Source organism: Hemicordylus capensis, chromosome 3 (genome assembly GCF_027244095.1).
Source record: "Hemicordylus capensis ecotype Gifberg chromosome 3, rHemCap1.1.pri, whole genome shotgun sequence".
Classification (NCBI taxonomy): domain Eukaryota; kingdom Metazoa; phylum Chordata; class Lepidosauria; order Squamata; family Cordylidae; genus Hemicordylus; species Hemicordylus capensis.
The window spans coordinates 319,701,593-319,725,537 of NC_069659.1; the positions used below are offsets into that span (position 1 = coordinate 319,701,593).

At 43.4% G+C, this 23,945-nt stretch overlaps 2 protein-coding genes and 1 long non-coding RNA gene across 5 annotated transcripts in view; 1 reads left to right on the forward strand and 2 right to left on the reverse strand.

Annotated features, from left to right (window-relative positions):
• Window positions 1-1,048: 1,048 nt before the first annotated feature.
• COMMD2 (COMM domain containing 2) lies at window positions 1,049-9,017 on the reverse strand. Its single transcript, XM_053310765.1, has 5 exons — window positions 8,858-9,017; window positions 8,019-8,096; window positions 6,211-6,293; window positions 4,933-5,106; window positions 1,049-2,615 (listed from the first exon to the last, which is right to left on the reverse strand). Exons 1-5 carry the CDS (start codon window positions 8,922-8,924, stop codon window positions 2,418-2,420), a joined length of 600 nt encoding a protein of 199 aa, XP_053166740.1. The 5' UTR covers window positions 8,925-9,017; the 3' UTR covers window positions 1,049-2,417.
• A 57-nt stretch (window positions 9,018-9,074) lies between these two features.
• The window catches only part of LOC128351313 (uncharacterized), a 28,776-nt gene continuing 13,905 nt past the window's right edge, over window positions 9,075-23,945 (forward strand). Inside the window, exon 1 of the long non-coding RNA XR_008319701.1 lies at window positions 9,075-9,293. This is a non-coding gene — a long non-coding RNA (uncharacterized LOC128351313). The remainder of the gene's footprint in view (window positions 9,294-23,945) is intronic.
• The window catches only part of ANKUB1 (ankyrin repeat and ubiquitin domain containing 1), a 44,208-nt gene continuing 33,295 nt past the window's right edge, over window positions 13,033-23,945 (reverse strand). For all 3 annotated transcript variants that reach the window (XM_053310764.1, XM_053310761.1, XM_053310762.1), the window contains 2 exons: window positions 22,209-23,141; window positions 13,033-14,502 (listed from right to left, as the gene is read on the reverse strand). In XM_053310764.1, the coding sequence (XP_053166739.1) occupies window positions 14,418-14,502; window positions 22,209-23,141 (1,018 nt within the window). In that variant the 3' untranslated portion in view covers window positions 13,033-14,417. The remainder of the gene's footprint in view (window positions 14,503-22,208; window positions 23,142-23,945) is intronic.

The following is a 23,945-nucleotide window of genomic DNA, read 5'->3' on the forward strand; positions in this document are numbered from 1 at the left end:
CATCCCACTCTCTATACTATAGTGAATCTAAGACCTCTGTGCCTACCCAGATGAAAAGGTGGAAAATCCACTGATAATTTATGAACATGAGACCTTTCACTCATTTTAATATGCCATTAAAATAATTGGACATTGTGCAAGGACGTTGTGCAAGAACTATATTCATATTCCAGAAATACATTCAGTTCTTGTCAAGCTTAATCTACTTCAACCAATTTGTATTAAAATCAAAATTGAGAAAACCCTAAAGACTGTTCACAAGCGAGTTTTGGATTGGCTTGTGTTGAATATAAGTTTTGTTAAACTTGAGGCTTGGATGAGGAAGGCCAAGAAGGCAACTGGGGGAATGGAGGTAGAGTATATGAAGGTAAGTTTCTCACAACCATAACAGAGGTGGGGAAGGTAGGGTTGAACCTACCTCCACCCCAAGATGATCAAGGAGCTCCTTTTCGGTTTGCCATTATATGCCTGCACTGCTCGCAGCAGGATGGAGCGCTGGAGGCCAGGAAAACGAGTCCCAGCCTCCAGCAATCCCATAGTGCACTGCACGACAAGCACAGTGCATTGGCAGATTCCCCCATGAGTTGAGCACTCTAGCCGCCCAACTCTGTGTTGGGAACAGAGCCCAAGCACACACACAATCCCAAACCTGGGGCTGAGGGCGTACTTGTGCTCACTACCCCAGTTAAGAGCCGAGGTGAAAAGTCGGGCTAGTGGGGGCAGAAGTGCTGGCATCAGAAGCAATCCTGGCACTCCACACGAGCAGCTTAACCCAGGCTGGGCTGCCCAAGTGGAATGTTTGTGTGAATAGCCTCAATACCTTATTCTGTAGTCAGCTATTGTCCATCTAGGCCAATGCTGGATGCTGTGACCAGCGATGCATTTCTCAAGCAGGGGTCCCCTTCCCAGTCCCGCAACCCAAAACCCTTTCACTGATGCTGAGGATGAATCTGTATCTTTTTGCATACAAAGCACATGCTCCATTCACCAAGTTATGCCCTCCACAACAAATGAATATCACAGCATTATTTGAAACTAGCTAATTGAATCTTTGGCTGCTATGCTGTAACATACCATTACACAATGAATTTATTTAATGTTTGTATATCACCCCCTACTGAAGTCTCTAGGCAGTTTACAGCATAAAACAAACCAAGAATTTAACCGTTAAAACATATACAAATCAGATCCATATCCATAAAAACATGTAGTGTGCAAATGTAATGTAGAACAAATACATAACATATTTATTTTATCCCACTATTATGCAGACCAATTAAAAACAAATATACTTTTTTAAATATTTGTTGTCGTTATTGGCTCTGAAGACTAATTCATATAAGGTATTTTCTTCTACATGAGAGTAGCTGTATCCACTTTGGCACACACTTGTATGAATAATGCCATGCAATCATGAGTTAAACCAGCAATAATTCACACTACTGCAGAGACCCTCTTGTACATTCTGTCTTAATGTTACATTATTCATCGAGACCAATCCAAGTCAGTTCATGTGCAGAAAGAAACATCTTACAAATGTTATGGGCCCAGGATATTTAAGAGAGCGCCTTCTTTGTCATGAAACCTGCCACCTTTTACAATCTTCTGGAGAAGTCTGATAATAGCAAGCAATAGCAATAGCACTTACATTTATATACCGCTCTATAATGGAGAGGTCTGCAGGACCAAGCCTTCTCTATGGCTGCTCCGGGACTTTGGAATATGCTCCTTGTTGAAGTAAGAGCATCTTTTTTGTTTACTTTTAAGACAACCTTCAAGACACACCTATTTTTGCAAGCTTTTAACTTAATTTTAAACTGCTTAATTTGTTCTTATTTTAAACAAATATTTATTTTCATTGTTGTTACTCTGCTTTATATTTTGTTTTAAATTTTGTATACCACTTAGAGATGTATATATCAGGCAGTATACAAATATAATAAATAAATAAGAAGCTGCTGTTATTTCCTTATACACAAACACCAATTAGTCATGACATGAAGCTTCCTTCGGTATCACTGAGTAGCAGCCTGCTCAAAAATAATTCTGTCATTGCAAGAAATCCTCCTGAAGATCAAAGACAGCTAAAATATTACTGTATGATTGCTTCTTTATTCATACAAGTCAGAAAAAGATGAGGAATAATAAACAACAGAGCTGCCTATTATGCAAAAGGCAGCTCTACATAAAAGTTAGAAAACCACACATAATCAACTTTTATTTATATCTGGTTGAATTACAGGACAATTATTCTAACTTGCATCAGGCAGTATAATATGGTTAGCACCCAAACAAATTCAGCCTGTAAACACTGCCTCAAGACGTTGGCACAGAAAAGTGTTCCAACTAATCCAGATGCATCATCATTTTGAAAACACAGTTTTCCATTTTTCCATACATTTACCAAGAAGACAACACTATTTGATATTTCGCACAATTCGCCTACAATGATTTGTTTTCATTTCCCCTAAAGCTTGCTCCAGTTGTTGAATCAGATGGTATAACGTAGCAGGGTCAGTTTGTAATATTTTGGTAGTTTGAGTTTCATTCTGGTTAAGGTGCAGCTTTAGAGTTATAGCTGGCTTAATTTGTTGTCTCAGACATCTGCTAGCAAGCTATTGGGTTAATTAAAAAGAAAGGTGGGAGAAAAGTAGTTAGCCAATAAAGAGAATCCTGTTTACAATTCACACCATTCACAATGCCACAATGTATTTACAGAAAGATATACATAAATGTACCTGTTTTTCTATTTTTAATTTATACAGTGTATGCTATTTATGATATCCAACCAATGGCTCTGGTTTGGGCAACAACTGTGTGGTGGGCAGGGGGTACAACAGAACTCATGGTCCTCATTGTTAGTATTGCCCTTATATTGTCCTAATTTCCAGGTACCTAGTGGTGCTTTAGGGGGTTGACCCATTATCCACATTCAGTGCTCCCTTGTAGTCCTATTCTAGCATGGGAGGAGTAGGATGAAACGGATAAACAGGTCTATGCCATTGGCTGGCAATTGCTAGCTTGTGACTAAATTCAACTTAAGGAAGGCTGCAAGATCATTGACTAAAAATGGATGCTGCCTCACTTGTTCTGGCGCATCAGCTCACTGTATGGCCAGCCATAGCTGGCAGAACTTCATCACTGTCACCATGTGTGGGTATTCAGCCGATTACAAAAAGTCAAGGAAGGAGATGAGGGAAGAAAAGAAGAAAGATTTATGAGAAATCACATTCCCATTCCTAGGGAAATTAAGGTCTACTACTGGGCTGTGCATACTGTATTCCTCCCCCCACCCCAGCATGTATGTTTATGAGGGGGAGGGTGTGCATGCACACACATCTGCATGTGTACATGGACTAATCTTAGTTCTTGACTCAAAAATTGTTTGCCAATTTAGTTGCTGGTTTTTTATTAGAGACTAGCCTGTATATTCAACTTTATTATTATTATTATTTTACATTTATATCCCACTCTTCCTCCAAGGAGCTTAGAGCGGTATACTATATACTTGGGTTTCTCCTCACAACAACCCTGTGAAGTAGGTTAGGCTGAGAGAGACGTGACTGGCCCAGAGTCACCCAGCAAGTCTCATGGCTGAATGGGGATTTGAACTCGGGTCTCCCCAGTCCTAGTCCAGCACTCTAACCACTACTCCACACTGGCTCTCTTTATTATTTATCACTTTATTAGGGATGTGCACCGATTTGCTTTGGCAACACCCCAAGGGCAGCGAGGAGTTCCCTTAAGAGTAGGCAGGCAGGTCGTACTGGGAGAAGCATCCCATAGTCATGGCAGGGTGGTTTAAAGGAGACAGCAGCATGGGCTGCCACTTCCACGGGGATGCTTTTCTGAGAACAGCGCCACAATGGGGCAGCATAGGCTTCCAGGAGGGGCAGTTATGACCTGCCTGCCTACTTTTAAAGGAACCCCTCACCCCACACCAAAACATTTTGGCTACAGGCAGCCGAATCATTTTGGGGCCTCCCCAAAGAGGCACTGAAATGATTCGGGCACATCCCTGAACTTTATGTATTTACATTTATTTATTTGATAAATGTGTATACCGCCCACTACTGAAGTCTCTAGGTATTTTACAGCATAAAACAAACCAAGAACTTAACTGTTAATACATAAAAACAGATTAAAATATCCATAAAAACACAAACTTCAATTCATCTTGTTAAAGGCAAGCTTATGTATTAATGAACATTTAAAAATAGAATTAAGCAACATTTTCAGCTAATTAAAATGCTTTTAGAAGGCTGTATTTAAATTACTAGTTTTTAGCCACAAATTACTATTTCAGAATAAAAGCTGTAATTATTTAGCAGGGGAAAGAGCAACTGGCCCTATCCATCCCCAGCACAGCATCCCTCCAGCGGCTGTTGCTGGTGTCTATCTTACGTTTCTTTTTCAGAATGTGAGCCCTTTGGGGACAGGGAACCATTTTATTTATTTATATCTTTGTAAACTGCTTTGGGAACTTTTGCTGAAAAGTAGTATAAAAATATTCTTTGTATTCGTATTAGTAATAGTGTCAATGCCTTTGTATATAAGGAGTCAGACAGCTATAGAACTGCCTGAGGTAGTACGGTACTAAGACAGAGATAGGAAATTAACATAAAGGTTATAAAGAATTCTCTTATTATGAAGCCACAATTTTGAGTATAGGGAAGCCTGAATTAATTGGCTATACTGTATGGACAAATCATTTGACAACTAACTTGCACAGAACATTTTCTAGTGCCCTTGTGTGAGTAGACATATGCAAAAAACCCCATAATTTTATAAAGTACATAAATGGTAATAGTAATACTGTTACTGCAATCACTTTGAAACTGTGGACTTTAACTTCTTGATAACCTGTGCTATGTTGTGACAGAACAAACCAACACAAACCAGTGCATATCTACTCAAGAAGAGCACCCTTACCTGTACATCTAGTCTCCACTCCAGACTGTGGTAACTAGGGAGTTTTGGTGCCAGTTCATTCAGAATACTCCTGATCTCCTTTCTGTTATCAAGGTACAGCTGGAGTAATATGGCATTCAGTTCTTCAGAGAACCCCAGTACAAGCACAGAGTCTTGGAAATCTCTCTCAGATATCTAGAAATTATCAGCAGAATAATTCTATTGCTGTTTCCTACCATGAAACACACTTCAAAGTGAAACATTAGCCCTATTCAAATGTTATGTACAGCACTTGTACAATCAGTGTTGAGTGTACACACAGATCTGTACATAAATACAGTTATTCATGCGTTACATTGAATGCAGGTATAAGTATACTTCTGATTTGTACCCCTTCATTTGAGGGGCCTGTAACCAGGCTCATTTTTCAGATGAACACAGCCAGGCAAACAGCCATTCACACAAACACATGTACGAGTGTGCAGACAACTGTACATTTGTACAACACATTGTCCAAATAAAGCTTTTAAGTTAGAATTTAAATACAGGATATCAATATTAAAAAGGCAAAAGTAAGTTCATACAAATAGATGAACATATGTCTACAAAGAGTGGCTTTCTGCAGCCTTCTGGATACTTGACCCTATAGACATTTAAATTGCTTAAATACCTTACTGCCCAATCCTCAAGCTTCTGTACCAGTGATGCCCACTGTAATGAACTGAGCTCGAACGGGTGAAGCACCTTCAGGACTGGAGTTTTAGATACCGCCTTTTACCCTATTCCCTATCACAACTTCATGACTAATCAAAAGTATCTTCTTGATTATATCACCCATGTACCTAGTTCCTAGCATGCTGGCCATACAGTAATAATAATAGAAGCAGGGTTGCCAACTGACTAAGAAAAAAATTAGCCTGGTCTCCAAAAGGACCAAAAGCAGATGAAGCTTTTCACAACATGGAGATATCCATTAACACCTGAAAATTAAACTGCTGTTAAAGCCACAGAATATGGGCTTCTGTGGAAAACCCACATGGTGGGAAAAGGTGGAAAACCCACATGGTGGCTGAACAAAACAAAGTAATACACAGCTAATTTTTCTGAGCTTTCATCCACAGAGACTACATGCTACAGAAAACTTTTTTTTAAATCCCAGAAAAAGCCATCTTGTGTGTTTGCCTGTATCATTAAATATGTATTTAGTATACTTACTAGCCTAATTTTCCTCTGACAATGCTCCCACAGCAGCCTACAGAAACATGATTTTCAATGATCAAAGCACTCTGTTACCCTTACCATGAGTTTTGAGCTCTCAGTGAGAAGATATGTTAATCCCTCTATTCCGTGCTGAACTGTCTCACTGCTAACATTAAGTTTTCCTGAAAAATGATAAAAAGACACATATCAAAAGATACAACTCAGGTTTGCTACAGAAAGAACTGACCCATTATAATATACAGGATGAGAACTCTCTAATGCAGGCCTGCTCAACTTTGCCCCACTCTCAGCTGTTTTTGGCCTACAACTCCCATAATCCCCAGCCAGTGTAGCCAGGGATTATGGGAGTTGTAGGCCAACATCTGCTGGAGGACTGAAGTTGAGTAGGCCTGCTCTAATGAAAACACGCTTAGTTTACAAACCTAAGTCCAAATGGTTGACATACAGAGCAAGGATGCACCAGGGCAGCAAGAAAACAGCCTAAATGAACTTCCCACTTCACTGCACTGGTGCAGTGGAGAAGTGGCAATTGTTGACCCCCTCTCTTTCCCCCAGAAGCCCTCTGTGCCACCTGAAAATGTGTCACAGAGTTGTGCAGCACTTGGGAACATATTTTTGAGTGGCACAGAAGGCTTCCTGTGGAGGGGGGGGGCATCAAAAATTGCCACTTCCTGCTGCACCCATACAGTTAGGTAGGAGGTTCTGCTAGCTGCTCTTTTGCTGCATTGGTGTATCCTTGCTCTGTACATCAGCTCCTATACTTTGCATAGGATTGCACTGTTAGTATATATTTAACTGGAAAGCAGAGGCAAAATGGAGTCTGAAGACACTGAGATGATTTAGGCCTCCACTTAAATATTCCACTTAAGTGCATGGAAAAGCTATTGGAGGAGATTATGGCCTTAATAGAAATGTTTGTTTCTTAGATTACAGCAATGGCATGTTTTATACTAGAGTTGCCAACTCTTCCTAATCTTTTCTTTTCAAGACAGCATCTTAAACACTTGTGGGGCTAGAATAGCTAAGTGCAGGCTAAACTATATGCTTAGAAAAGAAAGTGGCACAGTCTTCCTAGGAAGTTGATTCAGAATATAGCTTGGCAACAGCATGACTGAATAATGCCCCATGCTTGTGGAAAACTAGCAAGTCAGGCTCTAGCCTAGACTAATTTTCTTCATGAGGAAGTGGTTTTTACATAGGAAACATGCAAATGCTTTTACACACACACACTATTTTCTGATGCTGTGCAGTGCTAAGAGGACTATACCATCTGGTGTTGTTGTTTTTTAATTGTAGATTTGATTCCATGAAGGCAATGTGCAAACTGCTGTTCAAAGAGCACCAATGAAAAACTCAGTTTATTTCAATTGAGCTTGTACAGTGGCAGCAATCCAGCGACAACTGAGCTGGTAGTCACTTCCACTTTTTTTGTCAGCAAAAGCGGGTAAGATCTCGAGACACTTAAGCAGACTTTCACCCCTTATTCTTTATAAACATATTTATGGATCAGAATTGAAATCCACAGTTTTGTTTTGCCTTTGTGAAGCCCCCTTTGCTCCCTTGGTCTTCATCCATACAGCAAGAAACGACAAATAATAAGAAGAGGGCTTTAAAAAAAATAAAAGTTAGGAGATATGGGGAAGTAGAGACAAGCATTAACAGACAAAAAATGCTATTAGCTTTCCAAACTGACTTCTGTCCTTTCAGCACGTTCCTATCTGAGCCAAAGAAATGTGAAAAGTTTGTTTTGATGTTGCAAAACATACAGAGCACACCAAGTCCACACCAACATATCAATTCAGCCACCATATTCACTGTTCCACAAGAACAGTTCCATGTTCCACACCATCCACAAGGTTCTAAGAGAGTATTCCTGTTCATCTTACTTGCTGCTCCTTCATAGATTTTCGGATTCGTGCCTTTTCTTAAGAACTCCAGAGCAATACGACCAAATTCACTGACAACTGGAAAGGAACAAGAGGAATCATTTACAGACCCTAGTTACTACAGGTCACAGAAAACAGACTGGACTGTTCTAGAACAGTTCCTGGGAAGCACCAGCTGAGAAGGGCTGATCCTTCCTGCCCTGTTTGTGGGTTTTCTGGAGGTAGCTGGCTGCCTACAGGGTAAAACTAGATGTTGGACCCTTGGTCTGACCCAGCAAGATTCTTCTCACTTCCTTAATGTGACCTGAATCGTGATTGGAGAAGGCGGGGTAGCGGGGTATCAATAACCCTGCTGGTGGCCATATCACAGTATTCCTGGAGATACTTAACCCAGGCTGGTCAATAGGCTTGTTCCCTCCACACACACATACACGCACACATCCCCGAGGGCGCCTATATCTCTGGCAGAAATACCTTTTGAATGGAGGGAGGGGGCAATTTGGGAGGGAGCAATTTGGGAGGGAAAGTAGCACCTGTCGATTTTCTGCCTGACTTCCAGATATTAAGACCACAGCAGCTCTCAAGAAAGAAAAGGCATAATAGTTTAGATAGGCTGGCGGGGTTCCTTCCGAGAGAAGACAGCGGCATAGGATTGTGCTGCAAGGGTCTGGCAAGCTGGCGACAGCGAGACGCAGCAGCGTTTCAGACCCTTCTACGAAGCCTGCCTAGCCGATCTCAGGATGCGGGGGCGGGGAGCGGCTCCCTGGGGGAGGTTCGGGCTGAGGGGATGCGAGTGAGCTCCGGGGTGCAGGCCAGACCAGCAAGCGAGCCGCTCCTACCTGAGCTCTCCACCTGGGGAAGGAAGCCCAGGTGCTCCTTGTGCTCCTCCGACAGCACCAGCAGCATCTTCCTCGCTTAGCGCCCCCCGCCGACCAAACGCGACGCCTTGCCTCTTCGGTGCGCAGCCGCAGGGCTCTCGGCTCGGCCACGCTGCGTCACAGCGACAGCTGCTCGGCGGAGAAGCCGCAGCCGCCGCGTCGAAGGTTCCTAGGCGAATTCGTTCTTCCTCGGAGGACTCCGCCTCCTCTTTTACCATCGGAAGTCGGCTCCCCTTCGCGGATCCCGAGTTGCTGTTGTAGTAGCTTGTAAAAGATCCACAAGATCAGCTAGTACCTCACAGTAGCTGCGCCTCAGGCAAAACGGCTAACCTTTAGTGAGAAAGCGCTGGGCTTCTCACTCAAGCGCCACAGACTCGCTGAGAGAGGCCTTGGTCAAGTCAGTTCCTCCTAATTACCCTGGCTCATGTACAACATGGAAATATCATTATTTATTTATTCGATTTCTATACCGCCCTTCCAAAAATGGCTCAGGGCAGTTTAGACAGAGAAATAACAAATAAATAAGATGGCTCCCTGTCCCCAAAGGGCTCACAATCTAAAAAGAAATATAAGATAGACACCAGCAACAGTCACTGGCGGTACTATGTTGGGGGGTGGATAGGGCCATTAATGAGTGTCTCCTTAGTTGTTTGTACAGAGATGCGGAAATCATATGTGCCACGAGTGTAGGGCATAGCACAAAATCACGTAGCAATGTTGTTGTTAACAATATGTGCAAAATATATCCAGATTCATATGGAGGCCGTTCTCACGTGCACCCTAACCCAGGTTAGGGAAGCCCAGCCCGGGTTAGGCTGTGCATGAGAACCTCTGGGATCAGGCCTGATCCCGGTGGAGCAATGCCACCTAGCCCAGCTTTTAAACCCAGCTCTTAGCTCTGGGATCCTGTGTTCCCTCTGGGGCTACGTTCAGCCTCAGCGCTGACACAGAGACAGGTGCCTAGAGCACTGCATATATCATATGTGTGCTGCATTGTGGGATATCTGGAGGCCATTATCCTGGCCTCCAGAGCTCTGCACTGTGCCACACAGCACGAATCGGTCCACGCTCCCAGCAGTATATCCCTGCTCATCTGAGCAGAAAGTGAGTTCAATCAGCCTTCTGGCCCACCACCCGCCTGCCCAGTCATGTGAACAACCTAATGTTGTTTTACATCGAAGCACCATTGTCCTCTATAAGCACTCAAGCTCCTTATCAAAATATTCCCTTTACTAGATTTACGGGTGTTTTTAAAAAATGATGTATGACCCTACCTGACTTCCCATTTCTGCTTAACAGATTATGAGTCCTGCAATAATACCTCATCTAAAGGTAAAGTGTGTTGTTGAGTTGGTGTCGACTCCTGGCGACCGCAGAGCCCTGTGGTTTTTCTTTGGTAGAATACAGGAGGGGTTTACCATTGCCATCTCTCGCGCAGTATGAGATGATGTCTTTCAGCATCTTCTTATAACGTGGCTGCCCAAAATAGGTGTTTCTCATAGTCTGGGAAACATACCAGCAGAGATTCAAACTGACAACCTCATGCTTGCTAGTCAAGTCATTTCCCCGCTGCACCATTAGCTGGCTTACCTCATCTAAACTGCTCTGCAATTTGATTGGGGCACTGCAATGAGAGGGCCAAGATATTTCGTGGTAGTGTCAGATGCAGGGCCTGCATGAGGTTTCAGGGGTCCTCAGCAAATTGTTCTCCAAGGCCGCTTTGCTAGCTGGGTGAGTCCAAGAAAGTTACTCTGCTGCCACCATCACACAATGTCTGTGAGCACAGAGGTGATCTCAGGGATCAGCAGTGGGCCCTTGGCCCAGCCATGCCAATCCCTGATGTTGGCCTTTTTAAAAGGAAGAATCACCACTTGATCCAGGTGGCCCACCTAACAGTCCAGGGACAAGCTGCAGAGTTCAGGTCAGCTTTTAGAGCAGGCAGACAGAATTCCAGCAGGCAGGTACATGCAGATTGTCAGGTTCCCCAAAGCAGTAGTTTGCGACCTTCTGCATGTGAGGTGTGCTCTTCCACTGAGCTGCAGCCTCATCCCTGTGGAACCAAGCCTGAAGCAAAAATTATACAGGGCCAGCCAGATCCCTATTAGTTTCCAGATCACCCAGCCTGACTGGGCTGATGAATGGCAATATCCTCCCTGGCCATCCTCTGGGTGCTGCTGCATTGCAACTAATAATAACAACAGCAACAACTAGCCAACCTGCACAGAGCATCTGTGCGCTCTTTTGGGCCAGCTGTCCCCCCCATCCCTCCTCTCTCTTGCCTCCCATCCCTCCTGCCCCTTCCCCCTCTCTTTCCCCCTCCCCTCCCCCCTGCTCTACTCGCTTCCCCTCTTCCCCACAGGCTGCCCCAGCCCCACTTGCTTCCTTGCCCTCTCGCCGGCTCTCCTCCTCTCCTCTAGCCTGACTGTCCAGTCGCTGCCTTCTGCTTCCGGTGGCCAGGCCAGGCCACTGCCACCTCCTCACCTGGGACGGACCAGGCCGTCCTGCCGCTGCCGCCGCCTCCCAACGGCCAGCCAAGGCCACCGATGCCTCCTTTCCCCGGACGGCCTGGCCCACAGGTGCCTTCCAGCGCCCAGCCGAGGCCGCTGCTACCTCCTTACTCGGGACGGCCCACCGCTGCCTCCCAGCAGCAAGGTGAAGCCGCCTCCTCACCCGGGATGGCCTGGCGAGGCCGTCCCACCGCCACCTCCCCTGGCCGTTTTGCGGCCTGCTGCTGCACTGCTGCTGCCTCCATTTTTTTCTCTCCAAGTCTCACCCAAGGTCGGAGCTCTCGCAACCTGTCGCGAGAGTTCTGCCGTCAAATCCAGGAGGACACACATGACGGCTAAGCGAATTAAATATATAGATGATATAATATGATACCATAATTTATTCAATTTCTATACCGCCCTTCCAAAAATGGCTCAGGGCGGTTTACACAGAGAAATAACAAACAAATAAGATGGAACCCTGTCCCCAAAGGGCTCAAAATCTAAAAAGAAACGTAAGGCAGACACCAGCAGCCGTCACTGGAAGTACTTTGCTGGGGCCAGTTACTCTCCCCCTGCTAAATAAAGAGAATCACCACGTTAAAAAAGTGCCTCTTTGCCAAGTTAGCCAATAACTCCTCCTTTCTGAGGACTGCCTGGGTGGCTGGTGGAGGCCCTGGCTTGAGAGAGAGACCCCCCTCCCCCCGCTTCTTGGTGCATTACAGGTTCTACTCCACATGGAGGGTTTCCTCTTCATATATAACTAGCAAAATAACCACCAAACTGTAGGAAAGTGTAGACAAATGTGGCCATAAAGACAGCTGAGTGGGCAGGCAAATGCAAGCCACAACTTCAGTTCTAAGCTGACATTGCCTCAGGGCTTCTTTCCCTTTTGCAAACCAGGGCCACCAAGGGGAGGGATGCAGAAGAAACGAGTACTGCATCCCAGAGCCAGCAGGGCCCTGGCATGGGCACGGGCAGCACAGGAGGTAAGGACTGCAGCTCTATGCGTACTGTACATACTTTGAGTAATCCTATTGAAATTAATTGGATTTAACTCTTTTGTATGCATACATAGGATCAGGATGTGTCTCAGCCTCTCACATCATTCCGTATGGTGACAGGAGGGGAAGGAGAAATAGCTGGCACAGAACAATTGTAAACTAAACTCTTGCCAAGCAGCAGCTCCTGCCAGCAGGTGGGGTTGGGGGGTTGGGTGGGGGGCTCTATCCACATAATATACTGGACCCAGATTGGATCCAGACCATAAGGTTTTAACATCAAGGAGAAAAATGATTCTGGTATGTCATGGGCAAGGATTATAGCATGTGGTATAGTCCTTTCACACAGATAGTCTGATATGTGCTGCTTCAGATTGTTGTGCAATACCATTGAGTCTGCCTTTCACATGCTCAGTAGTCCTAGCGGGTTGGGAACGCAGGCATTTCACCGAACAGGTTGTTGGCGGTAAACAGGATGTTTACACAAACGTAATAAAAATTATATTTTTCCCTGAATGCAGATTCTATTCAGTTGTTCAAAACTCATTTCAGTTGCTTGGTAAACAAATGCAACACTCTGCTGTGGGATGAGTTGCAGCAAAGTGGGTTGAACATGGGGTTTAAAATGAAGCTCAACCCCTCCTTCCAAAGTGCTTGGAGTTTTATTCACACACTTCAGACAAATGGACAAAATATTAAGTACAGCTAGATTGGAACAAACTGAACAAAATTTAATTAGCTCTAATATAAACCAGACTAAAGAAGCTATTTGAGTGAATTGTAAAAACATGAATATTCTAATAAACCAACATTTTTTATTTACCAAAATGTATAACCTGCCTTTCTCAAAAGATAGTCCAAGATGACCAACACTATAAAAACTACAATATAAAAATACAAGGTTACAAGACTTTTGTACAGCAGCATTAAAGTCAAACCTTCATCCAGCTAATTAAAACAATATATCCACGCACACCCCAGAGTTCTTATATGAAGTTCTATGAAGGTCATAAATTAAGAAGAAAAGAAAATCTTAAGTAGAATATCCAAATAAATATACAATTAATAGGGGGAAAATAATCCAGATTAATAGCAAACACTTTCACAGACACTACCAATTATATTTTATAATCCATGGAGGATTTATGTATGTATTTTTATTTGACAATATTTGTACATCACATTATTTTTTACATAACATTTTTATCCCATACTTCCTCCAAGGAGCTCAGTCTCCCTGCTTTTCTCCTCACAACAACCCTATGAAGTAGTTTGGACTGAGAGAGAGGTGTATTTTTTATTCTTATTGCCCTCACAATGATGACACTTCTGATGTTTATAGCATAGCATGTGTGAGACTTCACCTGAGAACCTCTGGCTAAAGAGAGATTTTTGAATATAACAACAAGAATAGTTTGTTTACGTATTTATTTAAGGTATTTATATCCCACTCCTCCAGCATACTGCTGCTGGGGACCACTTACAATAATCTACAAAACAATATTTACAAGAAAGCAATAAAAGACAATAAAATGTTTGAAAACACAATACAACAACGATGTTTTTAAAACAGCAAGATAAAATGGCAAATAGATCAGATAAAATGAGATAAAACAGCAGTCTGGATGAAGTGATTAAAACTAGAAACTCTATTATGGTCAGTATTTAAAAGTTTCTTTTAAAAGGAAGGTTTTTAAGTCTTTTTTAAAGCTAATCAAAGAGGGAGACTGATGAAGCCCCTCTGGGAGGGCATTCCCAAAGCAGGGGGCCACTACTGAAAAAGACCTATGTAATTGGATGTAAATTTATCTCAAATTGCTTTAGAGTCCAAAATATTCAGTCATACTTTGTATATTACTTTTTGAAAGTGAATAACATACCTTTGTTAACAGTCTCTGAACATTATTTCAGTGGTGGCGGATAGGACAAGAAAATAAAGCATGGAAATCTCAGTGAATGCATTGCAATATCTAAATACATCTTTTCTTTTCAAGATGGGTTGTTTCCTGGAAATGCTCATTACAAATGGTCAAGTCAGTTCACGGGTTTGCATATGCTCTTTTTGGCTAGGGTTCTTGCGATGCCCAGTTGTTGAAGCCAAGGTTTTTCTTTAAATGCACTGCAGGAAAAGATTCCAAAAGGAGTTTGTTACTTTTTGTTATGATAAATTAAGCAGAGATTAAGTCCCTTAGGCCTACTCTTTAAGAGATAACACATCAAAAATCTGCAATGATAAAAGAAACTCAACTATGTAGTAATGTTGTAGTAATGAGTAAAGATTGTTGCTTTCTTTCAGTAGACCCTATCTAGATCTAAATAATTGCTTCAATAAATATGCATATTTCTTGATGCTTGGGAAAGTAGCATGCCGTCTCTTTATTGGGCAAAATACTAATTCTGAGCTACAGAGGAAACAAATTTGGCTACAAATGCAGTTTTTGTTTTTGTTACAGCGGATAGACAGTGGCCAAATTTCACCATTCCCCGCCCTTTGAAACATGTACATGCAACAACTAGCTTTGCTCCATGAATGCTCTTCCTAGTTGCCACTTTAAAATACCTTTTGTCTTTGACATTTACCAGAATAAACTGATCAACTGCTGCAACTATGCAATTCTGTAATTACATTGGTTCCCAGGCCATAGAAATTGCAATTGTCAGTTCATATATATTCAAACTCTTTATGGTGCAATGAAATTCTCTCCTGTTACTTCTTTAGTTGAAGTCTTAATTAGTTCCTCAGAGTGACCTGGATGGCGCTTCATATGGCTGGAAAAGTTTCATGTTCTGGTGCCAAAGCATAAATTATTACTGACCTTCAAACGGCCAGTTGTTGTTAGGGTCATTAGCAATGCTTGCCATTTTGACAGCATGTCAAAATATATGGCAGCTGTCCAGTCATGCTTCCAAGCAGGCAGAGAATGATTATTTATGTATTTATTTATTTATCATTAGATTTTTATACTGCCTTTCATTAAAATAATCTCAAGGTGATTTACAAAACATTGATTGATTGATTGATTGATTGATTGATTGATTTTATATACTGCCTTTCATTAAAATAATCACAAGTCAGTTCACATAGAAAAAATTAAAACAAGACTATAAAAACTACACAATTAAAATATGCTAAAATATAAAAACAGATCTAATTAAAAACAATATAAAATAATAATATAATAATAACAATATTATAGAAGATATTTTTCCTGATTTCCAATGATTTCTCACCACAGCCACTTATGCCTCATCCCACTCCGCCCTCAGGTGTGGTTCTGGCAGGCTTCAATGGGGAGGAAATGGCAAGAAAGCTTTGTTCTGCCCATGTGAAACTGGATGCAAGTAATGTGAGTCTCAGAATAGACTTTTCAGGGAGTTCAGGACCTGCAGTGAGTAGGAGACTACCTGGAGATGCCGGGATTGAACCCAGGACCTTCTGCATGCTAAGCAGATGCTCTTTCACTCAGCTATGGCCCCATTATTTTATTTCATAGGAACATAGGAAGCTGCCATATACTGAATCAGACCATAGGTCCATCTAGCTCAGTATTGTCTGGCAGCAGCTTCTCCAAGGTTGCAGGCAGGAGTCTCTCTCAGCGCTATTTTGGAGATGCCAGGGAGGAAACTTGAAACCTTCTGCTCTTCCCAGAGAAGATCCATCCCCTACGGGGAACATCAATCTTACAGTGCTCACACATGTAGTCTCTCATCTTCTTTAGATTTAATTCTCTAAGACATACCCATGGCTAATCCCTTGTGTGGCAGCTCTTGCGAGAGTTCGGAGAGCTACCAGATAACTACAGGTATGGGCAGGAGCGGGGGGGGGAGGGGAAATGGTGGTGGCCGTCGGGCAAAGAAAACTGTGATGGGACAGATTGCTCATTTGAGAAGTCCGACAGCCAGCCCACATGGATGACCAGCCCACGCTGGTTTGAGGATACAGTAGAGAGTTCCCAATCTATTATGGGGGCAAAACTCTTAACATTTCAGAGATGAAAAAATGCTGCTGTTAATTTGGAAATCCAGTATGAGACCATTTCTTTTTGAAAATCAATGCTGAGGCTGGCAATTCATATTCGAGAGAGAGAGCAGTTTATGAGACTACTGTTTATTGTAAGTTCAGGTGCAATGAACAAAGACTGTTTATTTTGGGGTGCAGAATGTGCAGGCCCTTTGGAGAACAGGGTGCATGCAGTATTACACATTGCACTCTTACACCACTCTGCAGTACTTCAGGGGTGCAATATAAGAGGGAAAGAAAGCCAAGTCATTGTCCCAACTACTTTATGGAGCGCAGTTGGGCTCTTTCTCAAATATAGTAACTTTGGAATGTGTGCAGTCAAAATTCCTGAGATCTGCACTAAATACCCCAAGACCTCTTGCCAATGCTGCCATCCATTTGGAGACTGGCTTATTAGGGTGGAGGCCAATGTTTGGATTACTATACTTTGCTACTGGCTTAAACTAATCTATCATCCAGTTGGCCTGGCTCCCCTAATTTTTCAGGATGATTTTGGCTCCAGGTAGGTCCAGTCTATTGAGGCTAAAATAGCTACTCTGGGCCTCTCTGTTACAATCTTGTCCAAATTGGGTTTTGATCAGGCAAGGCTGCTGGTTAAACAACGAGTTTTTTATTCTGAACAGCAAAATGACCTTGGGGAGGTCTCTAAATTTTATATCTCGGAGGAAAGAAGATACTTAGTTTCCGCAATGAATTATTTTACTTGGCTGAATTATTTTACTAGGCTGGAATTTCCAAGGTATAGGAAAGCTTTTACCTTGGTTCATTGCCACTGCTTACCCTCAGCAGTCCTAGAAGGGTGTTACAGAGGGATTCCACTTGCTGATAGACTTTGCCTTTGTGGGCTAGATCAGGTCAAAACTATCGAACATATGTTTTATTATTCTGCCTGTTCAATAAGGATATTCGTGAATCTTTCATCACACCTTTGTTATGTAAATTCCCTGGTCGGCAGGAGCAATTTTATTGTTCCTTGTTGCTTTCGGACTCAGAGTTTGTAATTACATCTAATGTTGCTAAATTCTGTGCTGCCGCCATAAATATACATCACCGGATGGTTAATAAGGAAATTTTATTGTTTTAATTTTTATTATTACTGTGTTTCCAATATTTAATTAATATTCCAATATATTCCAATATTCCAATATTTAATTACTATGTTTCCAAATTTTAATTAATTTTAATTTTAACTGTTTTAATTGTATATACTCTATTTACTGCTGTATAATTGTAATCTTTTTCTTTTGTTTTGGCTTGTGGTCGTAACATTACAGATTCTGAATTCTGATTCTGAATACAAGAGGGAGGGAAAGAATAATTGGCACTGCTATATTGGGCACTGTTTATGCATCCATGTGAGAACTGGTGCCTTAAGTCTGCCTTGTGGACAAGCCCTGCCTCCAATTTCAAACTTATTATTATTATTTTTTAGCTGCCTACTCATCGTTATGCAAATGCAGTGTCATGCTCAAAGATTGAGCCAGCGTGGTGTAGTGGTTAGAGTGCTGGACTAGGACCGGGGAGACCCGAGTTCAAATTCGCATTCAGCCATGAGACTAGCTGGGTGACTCTGGGCCAGTCACTTCTCTCTCAGCCTAACCTACTTCACAGGGTTGTTGTGAAGAGAAACACAAGTATGTAGTACACCGCTCTGGGCTCCTTGGAGGAACAGCGGGATATAAATATTAAGATAAAATAAAATTAAATAAATAAAAAATAAATATGCATCCTTATATAACTATCACCTCATGGGGGCAGTAGGTACTCATCAGTGACGATCTTCACATCTTCCAGCACCCATTTATAAAATTCCTTCCAAATGCAAATTATAACAGGGAAGCCTACAACTAATTCAGAAGACTCAATGATTGTATCTTTAGTTCTCTCATTCTTACACACACAAACAAACAAAATCGTGAAGAAAACAAAGAGACACTAAGGCTGTTCTCATGACCAGCAAGCGCTGGGCTGCCCCAGGCAGGGTTAGGCTGGTTGTGAGAAGTGGTGGGATCCTCGTGGATCCTTCTGCTCCACGCCTGCCTAACCCCCTTAATGAACCCAGCTTTTAGCTGAGGTCAAAGGTGCTCTCGCACCCTTAAGCCAGCTGCTGGGTGTCCTGTGATCCCTCGGCCCAAGGAGTCACAGAGATGGGGGCCTAAAGCACCCATCTGAGGCGGGGGGGGATCCCTAATGCAATGCGCGTGCCACAGGTTGCATTGAGGGTTGCCTGGAGGCCGGAACAACAAGTTCCGTCCCCGGATCCCTCCGCCCTTCTTTGTGCTTCATGGAGCTGCACAGAGCAGGGCTGGCCGTGTGGGCGTGCAGGAGGCACGCCGAAGAGGATCTGCTTGGTCATCTGGGGGGGAAGGTAATATGGAAAGCAGCCTTTTCTCTGCCTGCCCAGGGCAATCATGTGCATCGGCTCTATTTCTCCTGCATTTGTCTCCTAAGCAGCATCAGCATCAAGACTCTGGCAGAAATTATACAGTCTGGAAGCCACACACACACCCTTCTGCACTTTTGTATACCGACCAGCTTTGCTAGAATCCTGAGAATTTTAAAAAATTTCTAGACCTCATGCTAGCAGAACTAATGCTATGCTAAAAGCTGCTAACTGGTTGTAGGATTGGATGCAAGTCATAAGAAGGCCAGATTAATTCTAATTGTTTGTTGTTATTGTTTGTGTGCATGCACACAGTTAAGTAGTCCCTCCCCTCCCCAAACAGCTCCTGCTGAAAAAATAACTCAACCTCTCCACTGTTCTTTTTTCACTCAGAAAAACCAGATCAGATATTCAATGGGGGAGCTGCTGAGTAGGAAACTAGTAAAGTCTCCAGATCTGATCCAGAATCTCTCTCTCTCTCTCTCTCTCTCTCTCTCTCTCTCTCTCTCTCTCTCTCTCTCTCCTGACATCCAGACTAGTGTTCCACTGGAACAAAGAGAGAAATGCACACTTGAGAAGTTTGTGGAAGTGCGCAAAGTTGTGGTGGTCTAGGATGCTGCACAGCTGGTAGCACCACCAGAGCGCTTGGACAACAAAGGTCATTAAACAGGATGTGTCACATTTTTGCACAAGTGCAATATGGAACAGAAGTTCCCATATTTGCAGAACTACCTTGCACTTGTACTCTTGTGCTAGCACAACACTAGTCTGGAGGTCGGCCAGGCAGCAGGGCTTTAAAGAAATATATTAGTTTTATTATGAATACTACTAAAGCCTACAGATGGCAAGTACAATCTTGAAAGAGGAACTCTCCCTTTTATCTCACACAGCAGTAAATGTCTCTCCTAAGAGGATGCCTACTACAGCAGAAAGACATTTCATGCATGCAGAAAGTATCCTTCTTGCGTCAAAACTATCAGATCAACATCCACACAAGGAGGCTGTTCTCACAAGCAGCCAAACCCAGGCTTAGGCAGCCAACCCTGGGCCTGCGAAAATCACCGGGATCCACATGGATCCCAGCAGTGCCTTGGAGCCAAACCCTGCGCTGACGTCCAGCTCTTAGCTGAGATTAAGTGTGCAAACATAAGAACAGCCCTGCTTGATCAGATCCGAGGCCTATCTAGTCCAGCATCCTGTTTCACACAGTGGCCCACCAGATACCTATGGGGAGCCCACAGACGTACTCTTAAGCCAGTTGCTGAGGATCATGTGTCAGTATGAGCTGCTTGCAGCTCACGCTGACAGAGAGGGGCACCTAGAGCGCTTGTCACCCCGGGGAATCCCCAAGTGCACGCTCTGCACACAGTGTACTGTGGGATTCCTCCAAGTGATCCGCTCTGCACCATGGGGCTGATCAATTGGGAGCACACTTCACACTCCCACCAACCAAAAAACAATCATCTGGGGGGGGGGGGAAGACAAGATTTGTGGACAGGGGTGTAGCCGCCATTGTGCAAACGGGTTCAAAGAACCGGTGCTGCCAATGAAAAGGGCCACCAAAATCCCGTGACTCGGGCTCCAGAGGAGCCTAGAGCGAACTCTCCTCTCCTGCACCTGGGTTGCCAAGAGCCCAGGCAAACTCTCTGTTTGTTATTTCAGGCAGCACTGTCTGCCTGATAGGATGTTCTCCAGAGAGGGAGAGAAAGGGCAGCTAGCACTGCCTGAAATGACAAGCTGAGAGCTCACTTGGGCACTCAGCAGCCCAGGCCACGCCCCCTTTGTGCATGACGTCACTGCACAAAGTGACGCCTATCGGGCAGCCAGCACTGCCTGAAATAGATTTAAATTTATTACGGTCCATGACCAAGAAAACACTGCCTGAAATAACAGAGTTTGCTCGGGCTCTTGGCAGCCCAGGCAGGAGGGGGGAGTTCACTCTGGGTTCCTCTGGAGCCCGAGTCACGCCCACGTGTGCGTGATATCACACGCACAGGCGTAACTGGAGGGGGCCGCCAAGCGGGGCCAGATCCAGGTCACCGTTCAGCTGGCTCCGAGGCTGTTTGCAGAGGCTTCCTCTCACCTGCCCAGTTGGTTGTGTGTATGGCCCTAAGGAGGTCATTCACACAATAAAAAATTGTGTTCTACCTGGGTTTGGGAGCTGTGTATGCTCCAATTTTTGGTTGTGTTGGAAGCAAGGTAAGAGGAAAACTTGGGTAGCTTTTCCCCCTACTTTGCTTCCACACAGCCAAAAACTGGGGAGCGCACGCAGCTCCAAACCCTGGGTAGAATACCGTTTTTGATTGTGTGTATGACCTCAAGGAATTGCTTCCATTCCATTTCCCTGCTGCAGCTCTCTGTGTCCCCTGAAAAGCCACTCCTCAGCGCTGGGGAACTGTCAGGAATGGTGTGGAATGTGGGATGGAGAGGTTGAAATGGGAGAGAGGATTTCCTGCAAATCAGGCCAAAGCAGCTTCCATGAGATTTTGGGATTTTTTAGGGGGCTACGGTGGAGGAGAGAGGGTGGGAAAACTCCCTTGCTCAAGCTTCACTCAGTTTTTGCTAGTCTGCATCCTAGTCATTATTTTAATCCATATGCAAATATAATTGACCAGTGAACTAATAATGCAGTCTTTGTACTGTTTGCTTAGAAGTAAGTCTTACTGGATTCAGTGGGGCTTACTCCCAGGTAAACATGCATAGGTTTATGCTGTGAAACTCATATGCTTAATTTACTACAATTTAACTGAGCCATAGCTCTCCTGATATTTTTAATGTTTTGTAGTCCAGGGAATCATAAAACACATACAAGCAACCCTTGAATATTGTGGGAGTAACATTCCAGGAAGGTTCTGCAAACATTGAAATAATGATATTCAAATACTAGACCTAACCTGGAAAATGGAGATTCTTCTCAGCTGGTGCAGGCTGAGGAGCATGCAGGCTGCTCGTTTGTGTGTGTGTGTGTAAGTTTAAATATCCACTCTTGTGCTGCTTCTAAACTGATGCATGGGTGAGAGTGGATATTTTAACTTTCCAAGCAGCCTGCTTGCCACAGCACAGCTGGTGCATGGGCTGCTCCATACAACAATTTAGTTAGGGTAGTTAAAGGGTCTTTCCTAAGTGGAAAACACACAAATGACCACAACTACCCCTATGAAAACTAAACTGGTATGCAAGAAAGTTGCTGGCGAATTGGTGAAACTGCAGGAAATGAACCTGCAAAAGCAAAGAGCCTCCTTCACCTGTTTTTATAACCTATTTTAATACCTAATATTTTTCTGAACCAAAATCAGCCCCCCCCCCTCAAAGGCAACAAATGTTTTTTGGTGGAGGGGAATAATGCAACACAATAGGTGAAATTATGTTGGCTAAGAACACATTTCTGAGTGAGTTTAAAATGCAGAGAAGTGAACCATACCTGGCAATAGCTAAGCAATAGATTGCATTCTCCCTCGGTGTTCTTCCACTATGTTCTGAAAAAGACTCCAAAGAAGGGCTTAGCAGAAACTTTGCTTTGGGTATGGAATAATAATAACTTGGCTTGAGGACAGAAATAGGAGGCAGAGGAATACTTGTTAAATACATATTTTGATCCATATCTTCTTCATTGCTAAGGCACACATTCTTCCTTCTGGACTTCTTCTTTTGCTGAAGTCTGTCTGCATCCACACTCTTGTTTGCATCTCCAACTGGAGGTAATTTGAGATTTGTCACTTTGGAGGACCTTTTTGAAATTGTCTGCTGAAATGCTCCCTGTCCATGTTGGAACTGATTATTTAATGTTGGCCATTTGTAGCCTCCTCTGCCTGCATCTTTCACTGGGGCTGCATAAAAGCCTTTGGAAGTCATCTTTGGCTTTGTAAAACCATCCACAAGAATGACATCCCCAATTCGTGTTCTGAAGACTGCAGTCTGCTTGCGCCGCTTTTTTTTATGGATGTTATGTTGAACCTTCAGAAGCCACAGTTTTAACTTAATGTAGATTTTCATGGGAAGGGAAAAATTAGGGCAAGAAATCACTGACCACATCTTGGTAACTAAATACAGTACACAATCCTTATGTTTGTGCTTGATACATAACTGCAATGCTGTCTGGCCTGCAGAATTTCTACATTCAAGGCATAGGACACTGTAATTCACAAAAGCTTTCAAGGTCATGAGTTGACCAGCTTCTGCAGCTGCATGAACTGGACATTTGGTGACATCTGGATGGTTGTTTTCTTGACACCATTCACGATAGGGGTGTACACCCACCGCGTCAGTGGGCCTTGTACCCTGTTTCAGGAGCCATGCTGAAAGCTGAAGGTGTCCCAAAAAGGCTGCTATATAAAGAGCTACCCTCTTTTGATATCTGAAAGAGGAAAGGAATATGAAAAATAAATCAGCTCTGAAAAGAAGAAAAGGGTCCCTGGGAAAATTATAGTTCAAAACCAGCATGGTGTAGTGGTTAGAGTCCTGGACTAGGACCGGGGAGACCCGAGTTCAAATCCCCATTCAGCCATGGTACTAGCTGGGTGACTCTGGGCCAGTCACGTCTCTCTCAGCCTAATCTGCTTCACAGGGTTGTTGTGAGGAGAAACCCAAGTATATAGTATACCGCTCTAAGCTCCTTGGAGGAAGAGCGGGATATAAATGTAAAATAATAATAATAATAAAGTTGAATATACAGGCTAGTCTCTAATAAAAAAACAGCAACTAAATTGGCAAACAATTTTTGAGTCAAGAACTAAGATTAGTCCATGTACACATGCAGATGTGTGTGCATGCACACCCTCCCCCTCATAAACATACATGCTGGGGTGGGGGGAGGAATACAGTATGCACAGCCCAGAAGACCTTAGTTTCCCTAGGAATGGGAATGTGATTTCTCATAAATCTTTCTTCTTTTCTTCCCTCATCTCCTTCCTTGACTTTTTGTAATCGGCTGAATACCCACACATGGTGACAGTGATGAAGTTCTGCCAGCTATGGCTGGCCATACAGTGAGCTGATGAGCCAGAACAAGTGAGGCAGCATCCATTTTTAGTCAATGATCTTGCAGCCTTCCTTAAGTTGAATTTAGTCACAAGCTAGCAATTGCCAGCTTCTCTCTCAGCCTAACCTACTTCACAGGGTTGTTGGAAGGAGAAACCTAAGTACCGTATGTAGTACACCG